The 11,484-nt window shown below is 32.5% G+C and overlaps 1 protein-coding gene across 4 annotated transcripts; it reads right to left on the minus strand.

Annotated features, from left to right (window-relative positions):
- Window positions 1-1,239: 1,239 nt before the first annotated feature.
- On the minus strand, window positions 1,240-7,037 carry Vps35 (Vacuolar protein sorting 35). Of its 4 annotated transcripts, none has more exons than XM_014243498.3 (11): window positions 6,849-7,037; window positions 6,275-6,395; window positions 4,492-4,681; window positions 3,666-4,399; window positions 3,515-3,601; window positions 3,295-3,443; window positions 2,860-3,213; window positions 2,219-2,782; window positions 2,076-2,151; window positions 1,900-2,007; window positions 1,240-1,833 (listed from the first exon to the last, which is right to left on the minus strand). In XM_014243498.3, the coding sequence occupies exons 2-11, from the start codon at window positions 6,350-6,352 to the stop codon at window positions 1,672-1,674; spliced, it is 2,502 nt and encodes an 833-aa protein (XP_014098973.2). In that variant the 5' UTR covers window positions 6,353-6,395; window positions 6,849-7,037; the 3' UTR covers window positions 1,240-1,671. The 4 variants fall into 4 exon arrangements, with proteins under 4 accessions (XP_014098973.2, XP_036218871.2, XP_036218870.2 ...); XM_036362978.2 differs by having other exon boundaries at window positions 3,295-3,440; window positions 6,275-6,488; XM_036362977.2 differs by having other exon boundaries at window positions 6,275-6,488.
- Between the last annotated feature and the right edge of the window lie 4,447 nt (window positions 7,038-11,484).

The raw sequence follows: 11,484 nt of genomic DNA on the forward strand, positions 1-11,484 counted from the left end.
CGGGCAATGGAATCGATGGCATGTGTTCAAAAGTAAACGGCTACCTCTCCGATCTTTCTCGCTTCTTTTCTGCAAGGAACTTAACACTCTCCCCCACTAAATCCACAGCGACCATCTTCACCAATTGGACGAAGGAGTACAGACTGGACCTGAACATTTCAGTCGATGGCACAAAAATTCCGACAGTAAATAACCCTAAAATTTTAGGCGTCACTTTGGACAGTCTGTGCTCTTTCACTCCTCACACGACCGCGATAACTGCCAAAGTACAGAGCCGCAACAAAATCCTCAAGTCGCTTGCCGGCAGCTCATGGGGAAAGGACAAAGAAACGTTGTTGGCAACATACAAGGCAATCGGCCGGCCGGTCCTCAATTATGCAGCCGCAATATGGTCGCCTGGATGTAGTGACACGCAGAATAAGAAGCTCCAGACTTGTCAGAACACTGCACTCCGGACTATCACGGGGTGCCTCTTGATGTCCCCAATCGAACACCTACACAGTGAGGCCCGTATGCTTCCGGTTAAGGAACATAATGAGCTCCTCTCCAAGCAGTTTCTGCTGGGATGTTTTCGCAGAAACCACCCCTGCAGACGCCTGCTTGCAGCGGAGCAGCCTCCTAGGAACATCAAGAGGTCCTTCCTTGACTACGTCGACGACATCAGACAGCACGTCGACCAGACTTCGGACGCAACTAACTTCAGACAAGCACTGACCGCCATTCACAGTGGAGCCATTAACACCTTCACCGACTCCCTTTCAGTGAATGGCGTAATACGAGTCAAACCACCACCCATTGCAGACACAGAGCTCGAGTTGCCTCGCGAATCTAGAGTGACCCTCGCGCAACTTCGTTCTGGATACTGTAGCAGGTTAAACTCCTACCTATCCAGAATAGACCCCGACATACTAAACACATGTCCTGCATGCAATGAGTCTCCGCATGACACTAACCACCTCTTTGCATGCCCTACAAACCCCACTCATCTAACACCCCTTTCCCTATGGTCCGACCCCGTCGAAACAGCTCGTTTCCTGGGCCTTCCGTTAGATGACCTCGACGACAACGAATCTAGAATTTATCACCCAAACGGGGATTAGATAATCGTTATAACAACAACAACAACATGAAACATACAGATGTTTATAGAAATTGAGAATAAATGGGCGTCATTTTAACGATAATGAAGACAGCAACATAACAGTTTATCAATACAATAATAATAATAGTAATAATAAAAATAGTCTTCCAATAAATTTATAATAAATGGAATTTGATACAATTTGATATGGGAAACAACCAGCTACAGCTGCAATCTGTTCATACAACGATATTAATGTTAATTGATCATAATAATATCTTGCTTTTAGAACTTTAGTTAAGTTGTATAAAAAGTGTATAATAAGCAGCAAAAGTAGACAAATTAATTAGCAACTTATATAAAAAAAAAATATAATATATTTAGTCTGACCGGGGTTTACATATTGTTCGAGAAGTGCTTGTGGGCTGGTGCTTCATATTTTGTATGTATGTATGTACGTACTTGTAACTTTCACTCAATCTTTATAAATATGCGTGTAAAGATAATGCAAATTAAAATATTAATGGTGCGAACGCAAGCTGTACAACAACACAATGCGCTTTAAGTAAATTTAAAAGTAACTTTTTTCACTAATTGATGGATATGCCCGCAAATGAAACCTCCAAACCGGCATCGTTCGACTCCATGCGACTCTTAATATGCGCTAACGTATTCTTGTAATGCATTTCGATTTGTTTCGTCTCCTCAGTGGGCTCCAGATTCGGTAGATCTTCATTGATTTTAGCGATGAGCTGTAGATAAATTGTTAAGCAAGTATATTAATAATTAAAAATGCATATTTTATATACTTAACACACCTGATTCAACATTGCCACGGTGATTAGTGAATTGCCACGCTCAAAATAGAAGAGATAGTGATTTAACAATTCGACATATAGCTGTACTTGTACGCCAACGTCCAAGCACTGAAAATTTGCATACAGTTATTTGTTGTTTTTATGCGAAAAATTATGATTTTATGGTTTGTACTCACATGCGCAATTATGCGTGCGCCCTTCTTCAAGCATTCGAGCGTGCGCTTCTCATCACGCATTTCGCCAGCGTTTTTCCTGCAAAGCAAATGAAAGTAATTTAGTTTAGCTTTATTTGTTGCTTTCACATCGTCTTTGCACTTACTTGCCACTCCAGAAGAGTGCAGCACATGCCACCACACCACGACACTGATCGGGTTTCTTCAGCAGCTTGGAAGCGGCGAGCGCACAATTCGTGCGCAACGGCTCGGCGTTCTCCTCGCTGAAACATGACATTTGCTCAAATGTGGACATGATCAACATGATGGCGGCCAGCTGCGCTTTCGAATCGGATATTTCATCTTCGTAGAGTGAGAATGCTTGCGTCATAAACTCATAAGCCACTGTTTCGTGATTCGAATAGCCGATTTCATCGATGACTAGCGCACCTTGCAGATACAAACGCAAAGCTAAATCCGCCATATCGGCTTTTGCTATCGCCGCAATTGTGCTGTGGCAGTATTGTAGTATCTTCTGACATTTCTTATCCCAATTTTCGTCATCTTCCGAAATAGCACGATATTTGTAGGCCAATTGGTAGGCGGAGAAGATGAGTGGTGGTAGTACGTGTTTTATACGTTGTGGCCCACCGACACCCAGATGCTTGCGTGACGTTTGTAGGATTTTATATTGCATGTCGGGTTCATCGGCCCTCATGTAGTGTATGAAGCTGTGTATGTATGTGTGTGTGTGTGTGAAAATAATTCTTATTATAATTTGCATAATATTGAAGTGTGAAATTTTTACCGTGCAACAATGCCTTGTTCTTCGCCGAATTCCTCAGGATCGACATTATTACCGTTTGCAGGTGGTGACACGGGTTTACCATCCGGTCCCAAAGGCAGCTCTTCATCTTTGATTAGCGGCGCGATTATAGTCAGTACATGTTCAGCTTGTTCAGCTGTTGGTATAAGCGTTTCAAACTCGAGTATATTCATAACCAAATAGAGGGCCAATGACTTTCGTGAAATATAGTCGAATTTGTCTAGCAGTGGTGTGAAATTCTTCAGTTGTATAACAGTTAATGCGTTGTTGTAGAAATCGATGCAAATGCGTAGAAGGCGTGACAATTCCTGATTCACCGATAGAAAATGTGAAATGCTGCAAGTTTGGAAAATATAATTATTTAGTAAGAAAATTTTATTGTATAATTTATAATTTTTTTTAATAAATGCAACTAACTTGTTTATTTCAAGGCTTTCCAAAATTTGTGTAGTAGTACCGAGCACTTTATCCACATAATCAATGCGATCGGGGTAAACTTTTTGCGCCAGACTCAGCAACGCAATCTGCAGAGATATCGTATCCTCCAACGGCATATCGATGCGCTTCTAAGAAAATAGTGTATAAAAGGTTTAATATACCGTTATGAAAAAGAGGTAAAGAAAAATTAAATGCATACCTGTACAATGTTTGCCACTTGAATGCTGAACACCTCAAACAGCTCCACCTCAGCTGGAATAATGGACTCAATATCTGTGCCGCTGGTCTGTAAAAGTAGTTTAATTGAATTATATAATGCATATAAATGGTTTCGCAATAATTTTGCCAACCTTGCCACTTCTCTGGTTGTACGCTGCCAAGCGATCAATTAATGATATTATAATATTTTTAACATTCACACCAGTTTCCAACTGTGCGCAAGACTTCAGGAACGGATCCAATGTTTGCAGATGGAATTCATCAGGGAATACTTGTATAATACACTCCATTAGGTACTCTTGCGCAATGGCGTCACGGCAGCTGACAACTTGCTCTAAAATACCAGGCAATATGGAACGTTGATAGTGTGCCAATGTGGCAGATTCCAATTGTGAAAGACGCACCAAATTGGTGCCCACTAATATCTTCAGCTCTTCACGTTCCTTCTCGCGTCGCGACTTTTCGCTAGAGTGACCCTGATGTTGCATACGCACCCAAAGTTTATTCATCTCTGCGAAATTTGTCAAAACGAATTCGATGGCATCTAATATATTGCCCTCGTGTTCATTTTCCGCAACCAGCACATCGGGCAGTATATTGCGTGTGCATTGCAACAGATAGTTACGCAAGAATAGACCACGTAAGGGATGTTGCACGCCACGACACATTTCCACCAAATCTTTGAGTATGCTGCGTTTCAGCGTCGAGTCCTTTTTGATGTACACAATGCCAACGGTTATGAGCAGATAAAGACGCGGCACAATTGTATGCGAATACTGCACAAGTTCATAGAAATCTGTCTCCTTGTTGCTCTTCTCGCTCAGATACAATTCTAAGTGGCAGAGCTCATCTGTGATGGCCATATCTAGATTGGTAATGGATTATGTTATTTATATATATGTATATATAAAATTTTAATTTGTGGCACTATTAGTAGCAAGTGCACGGCATACTCACATAATTCGTAGTAGCTCTTCGGCGATAGCATTGATGTGCGTAATTCGCTTAACATTGTGCTGGCACATTTGAGTGCATCCAAAATGCGATCCTTGTCCAAGAAGTGATTCATCTGAAATGCCTGTTTTCGCGCTGTGCCAATAGCTTCAGCTAACAGCTTTTCTTGATCGTCTAAACCACTCGGCATGGTCTGCAATTTTGTATTTATTTATGGCAAATATTAAATAGAGTGCATATTAATATGAGCAGCAGAATGTAAATGCAGGTATAAAGACACAAGTCGCGTTGCCATCTTCTACAACATTATTTAGCGTAGTTGCATTCTTATTTCAATTATGATTTGCGTCTTGATAACAATTGAACAAGAGTCAACAACGAACGATAGAGCCCCACAAACGTATCTATATGCAAATACATACATAAATACGTATGCATATCGCATAAATTTATTTGTAATAAAGGCTCGCTACATATAAACACACACACAAAACAAAAGTTCCTACATAGCAAATGTTGATATGGACCCGGAGCAGAAGTGCAATTTGACAACGGCGACGAATAGAAGGCAACACCAATTAGTATAAATGTAAAAAATATCAAAAAAAAAAAAAAAACACAATATACATATATATTCACACACACGAATTAACTTGTGAATTTCTTTCCATAACCACAACTACAATAAGTGAATATACAAATGTACGTATGTATATATTTCCTAACATTTACGAATATACACAAAATTTTACAAACATATAAAGGTAAATAACGAGACGACAATGATAAGCACGCTTATTGCCATTAAAGTGGTGGAGATGTGGGAAATAATATTTAACTTTATTAGTAATTTTTGGAAGGAAAAATAAGCACGATTTTTATAGAAACAATTATATTAAAATTAAATTATTAGAAGATATGAAAATAGAAATGAAATTTAATATTAAAATATTATATGCAATGACTTGGGGGGCGGTGAACGGACAAAATTTGTAGTAGCGTTTTTGATATATTTGGAAAATGGCTACATTTTAATATTACTTAACACAAACACTTTTTGCTTAAATATTATAGTCAATTCGCGCTTTGTAGGGGGTGTATACTAACAAAGTTGATGCACAACATAAATTTCATCAAAATTGATAAATAAAAGAAATCTAAAAAAAAATATATATGTACATATATATATAAATCACAATCAGTTTTTCATATAAAACATTTGCTTGTATTCAAAATTTTGAAGAAGAATTTTTTGCGTATAGTAGTTGCACATTTACAGTATATTTATGCCAAACTGCATGACAATGAAAGTTAATAAAAGGGTTATGATGTATCGTTTCTACTGAGCGATTTTGCTTAAGCAGCGCAAATAAGAAAATTATTGTAGTCGGTACAAGCCAATACTTGTATAAGGCAATGCACTTATTTGACACTTATCAACGACTGTTAAGACAATACATTTTCAGCACAACAATTTTTCCCACAATAAATCAGAGGAACATAAAACACAAACACAAAATTACTGCAAACATAAACCCACTGCTGTGTTGTACGTAGCTAAATTACTTTTCCAGCGCATAAGGCAACATACACAACCTACAAGTTAGTTATAGTATAAACTGAGCATGAACCAAATAACGAAAGGTTTGTGTTGCGAATGAAAAGGTGTTAGGAGTATAGTAGGGGTTTGTTGAATGTGGGTGTATTCTATTTAGCCAATAAGTGTTGGTACTTTTGCAATTTACTGTATAAGATATACGTGTGCTTTTGCATTTGTATCATTTACCATGCGGCGTTCGCCATTGCGGCCACTGACACCACCACCGCCACTTGGGCTGTAAGAAGTTGAATTCCATGGATACATGCCGACTGCCGTTGTGCCAGTTGTGGTTTCTAAAATTGTCTTACTGGATATGTGTGTTTATTGGGGATATTTTGTTTGTGAATGCAAAGTTTTCCGTTATATGTGATACTTTTCAAATGTGTTGAAGAATTGTAAACTTTTGCGGAAAAAAAATAATGTTTTTGTATATAAGGTAAATTTAGATAGCTCTTTCTTAAAAGCTTTAGACTTTATCTAATACGTTCTGATCAGCACTCAAAATATTCTATGGAGGATGAATTGTATTAAGTGCAGGTGGGTGTTGGTTAACACCTTTTAGAAATACTTAATCAGCAAAACTTCTTCCGGCACTCCGTTTAATGTATTCACACCACACAATTATAAAGTTTTTGTTTTTACTTTTTAAGTAAATGCAACTTCCGAATCTCTGCTTTTTTCATAACATTTTAATTGCCTCAACCTCCGCCGCCTTTGTATTGAAAGTGAAGCTGCTTTATAATCAACGCTAATCACTTACCATAATATATTCGCCTCTGTGTGTTGTTATGAAATATGGAAGCGTATAGCCTTATTATTATTGCCTATTTTTTGTTTCAAATACTTAATTGTATTTCGTTTAACTATTTATAATAAATTACAAAATTTTCTGCAGCACCAATGAATCTTTGCTTTCCGATTTTCACTAGCTTTGACATTTCACTTTGCTGACGAATATTTTGTTGTTTTCACAGTAATTCGTGCTGTCCATGGGCAGAAAGTGTGAAATGTCAAATTGACGAATAACAGAGTTGCTTAAAGCTAAAAATTTGTTGTTTATGACAAAATATTTTATAGGTGCAGTATTTAATGGTTATTTGAGTATTTGAAAGAAAAATACTACAGTATTACAAATTTATTTATTTATATAATTTCATTCAGTGATTTCATCATTTTATGACCTATTGGTTGTCTCGTTGCTTCAAATAGTTCCATATTGTTAAGTATGAAACTTTCAGCGCGCCATCTAGGAGTGATTTTTAGCACATTTTTGAACTACCTACAGGTAATCTACGGTTGGTATTTAAAAAATGGTTATGACATAATATTATTTAATCATTTATACATAGTATTTTACTTACCATAATCATCTTCTATTTATTAAAACTAACTTTCTCTTAAATTTTGAAGTTTATTTTCACGATTTTACTTAGAAAAAATAATGCGGTTATGGGTTTTTGTTTATTTTCAATTATTCTAGTTCTAACCAATCAAACTAACTATATATTCTCAGTGAGAACTGCAAAAATATGTATGCTACAGTTTCCAGTTTTCCGTTATAAGTACATATTTTAAATTTTTGTGCTACAGTACTTGCATATTGAAATATCTTTCCGCTTCACTCAATTTGCAACACTTTAATTCCTTACATTTTCATTCTGTACAAATAATGCGAGTCTGTTATGTATTTGAATATTTTAATATATTTAGTAAACACCGTTAGTTTGAAAAATGTTTTGTTTCTGGAACGACAATTATACATCTGCATGTATTTCTGTGTAAATATAAATTTTATTTTTATTTAGTTTTTCATCTTACTTTTTCTCATTTATCATTCATCATTTAGTTTCTTAACATTTTTTTTACTTAATTTCTATACATATATGTATATGAATGTAAATACTTATGCGTTTTATTATGCATGAAAAAATGTGAAATCATTTTACTTTTAATTTGCTCGATTACGATTTAATTGGACACACACAAATACAAAAAACGTCGAGTTGTTCTATTTTTTTTTTTTACAAATTTAATTAATGTTCTTCTTGTGAAGATCGTATATATTCCTCTAACGAATCGATTATGCAATTTGCGTGGCACTTAAGTCGGTAAAATTGCGCAATATTTTTTCAATTTCAATATGATTCAATCAAGTCGTTTGTGTTGCGTAATTGGGAGTTTCAGTGCTCAGTGCCGACCTGACATAATCGATTGTTTAAAATTTTAATTCCATTGTGCAGCATATTTGATTTTATTCAAGTTTTTTACTTTATGTGTTTTTTTTTTTTTGTAAATTAAGTTTATCACTTACTAATGTATACGTTAATAAAGTGGTTTGCTAGTTACGTCCAACATCGTGGGCCAGGGCTAATATGGGTACAAAAATGTGCAATTCAATTACCGTTAGTCGAATTTTTATATTATTTTTTATTACGGTACATTTACTTACTACGCGAAAACATTTAGAGCTTAACACCGGAATTATTTAAATAATTTTTGATTTTTCCATTTAAATTACTATTATTTTTTTAGTAAGTAAACATCTTTTTAATTAAGCACGTATAAAATATTTGCTACTTATGTAATTTTTTAATTCATGTTTGTGAATGTTTTTGCGCATATGTATATGTATGTGTTAATCGATTATATGTTTGATTAAAGTTTAATACCAATTTTTGGATTAAATTATTCGCTTTATTACTAAATTTGGTATACTTAAGTTTTTTGTTCAATTTAATTTTAATGTTAATGTAAACAGTAACTTATATTTTGTAAAGAAATATCGCCAACAAAAAACCATACTATCGTGTTATATGAAAAAAAATTATTAACTATTTTTAATTAATTTTTTTTTTATGTGGAATGCGCTATTTTGTAAATTACTCCAATACTACCGATTTTGGAACTGCGATTATAAATTCTTTCAATTTTAAAGCAATGTAATTAATTATAAATACATTTTAGTCATTTATATTTATGTATATATAATCATGTTTTTTTTTTTTGAATATATTAAATTAAAAATAATAATAAAATTAAATGGAAAAAAATATTAAAAGCTGTTCTCAAGTTTAATAAAAACAATAATAATCACAATAATAGTACAAATATTAACAATGGTTATAAATAAATAATCAATTTGCAACGAAAAAATGAGCAAAATATACATAACAGAATATTAAAAAAAATTATAATTTATATTGGATAATAATACTTATAAAAATAATAATAATATTAGTACGAAATAGATAAATACAAAGATTTTATATTTTTAATTTTTCAATGAAAAAATTATCAAAAATAATATTTTTTTTATTTTAATTATAAATTTTTTAAACTTTAAAGCAATATGTTTATTTAAAAATATATTTTATTGATTTATATTTATGTATACATATATATATATATTTTTTTTAATATTAAATTAAGTAAAATAATAAAATTAGATGACAAAAAACAAACAAGTAATAATTATAATAAAAGTAATACTAATAGTCAATAAATAATTTTTATATTTCTAATTTTTAATGAAAAGATCATTAAAAAATACAAGTATATTAAAAAATAAATAAAGTTTATGTGTTTAAAATAAATACTTTCTATTTTAAAGCACTCTTATTATTTAAAGATATATTTTATTAAAATATTTAAATTTTTTTTTAATAAATAAATATTAGATGACAATAAAAAAATTAAAGACTAACTACAAGTTTAACATAAACAATAATACTAATAAAAAATATTAACATTAGCATAAAATAAATAAAAAAAGCTATTTTCATTTAAATATAATTGACTATACACGCAAGAATATTAAAAAATTATAATTACCAAAAAAAAAATATATATTTGAATCCTCATACATCTTTCATGAATTTAGAAGCATAAATGAAATCTTATAATTTTTTCCTCTCGCTTATTCTTTTTTAATAAATATACATATGTATACATCTCGCATATAAAATATTAACGGAATTTTATACCTAACGAAATCTGATTTGCTTTGCAATTATATTTATTGCTTTTATTTTGCAATATTTTTTAATTAAGCACAATGTAATTATTTTTCTTCATATTATATATAATAACACCCTGTATCTTATGTGTTTACCAAATTTCGGGCTTCGAACACATTTAATTTACAATATAATATATATTATACATTAATATAGTGTGTGGTATGTATGTAAGACCCTGCTGGAAAAATCTAAAGTACCAAAAGAAAAAAAAAATGACTGTAGGCAGCCCCATAAAGACCCTTATAATAAATATTATCTATTGATGGTAAATATATATTTTAAATAATGTTTCTATTTGTATCGAAATTTCAGAAAAAAATCATAAATTAAAGTGTTATAAAAACAAAATTTTACTTAACTTTTATTTACTCAAGCTGTAATTATATTCCCCAAGTTTTTCCAATTTATTATTCTTCAATTTCAAAATGAGAATAAAAATATTAATTCAAATTAAACCTAATCATTTTTGGAATTTTTTGTTTGGGCATTACTCAAATTTCCTGCAGGGTACAAACAAAGTCATGTTTAGCCGCGTGCTTCATAGGACAGTAATTCATCTCGCTTATAATTACTTCACAAGTATACAGTGCACTTCAAATTGTTTGCCGTTTACAATAAAATGTCAATTCGAATTTAGCAATAATAAACATTAAGTACGAGTATATATGGTAGTTATGTAAGTAATGCAGACTCTGTGGCAGCCTTGAAAAATGCATTTAATACTTGTTTTTATCTTTTTCGCTTAATTAATAACACACAATACATGGAGTATAATGAATTTTGAATATTCACTTTTTCATTCAAATATTTAGGCTTCAATTGAAAGACGTATGTAAATTTTATATATAACATTTGTGCAGTAACTTTTGGATGACATCGATAGTTGTGAGAAAAATATACACGAGTAAGTACTCAATTAATTGAGTACTTTCATAAATATTTAGCTTGAAATATATTTGTAAATATTATTGACATTTAAACGGATACGGAGTAATGAAGTGTGTGAGTTTGTATGTGTGCGTGTGCGTTTTAGAAATTACTGTGCTCTGTGCTCTGTTCTTTGGATTATCAATCGAGTCGCACAAAATTGCATTCGTTATGAGTTCAAGTATCGATTGCGTTCGTATTGCGAAGCTTAATGTGAGCGAGCTGGAGCATCTGGTTATATCTTATGTTATCTTATAACTATGAAAAAAAAATTTATGGTCCGTGTAGGTGAGTGCACGGACTTCATACGAATTTATATGAAATAAATGCAGTTTTAAAAACACTGCAATAATGGTTGGGTGGAGTAATTTGAATTTTATTAGAATTAGAAGCTGTAATTGCGTTTTCTAAAATAAGACAAGTTAAAATATATATAAACAAAAGTATATA

The sequence above is a fragment of the Bactrocera oleae genome, chromosome 4 (genome assembly GCF_042242935.1).
Source record: "Bactrocera oleae isolate idBacOlea1 chromosome 4, idBacOlea1, whole genome shotgun sequence".
Lineage (NCBI taxonomy): Eukaryota > Metazoa > Arthropoda > Insecta > Diptera > Tephritidae > Bactrocera > Bactrocera oleae.

Excerpts from the sequence above, each read along its gene's own strand:
- Vps35 (XM_014243498.3), bottom strand. The coding sequence starts at position 6,352 with ATGTATCCATGGAATTCAACTTCTTACAGCCCAAGTGGCGGTGGTGGT. Across the intron at positions 4,682-6,274 it reads GCAATGGCGAACGCCGCATG|ACCATGCCGAGTGGTTTAGA; the intron begins GTAAATGATACA and ends ACAAAATTGCAG. Across the intron at positions 2,152-2,218 it reads GCACTCTTCTGGAGTGGCAA|GAAAAACGCTGGCGAAATGC; the intron begins GTAAGTGCAAAG and ends TTTGCTTTGCAG.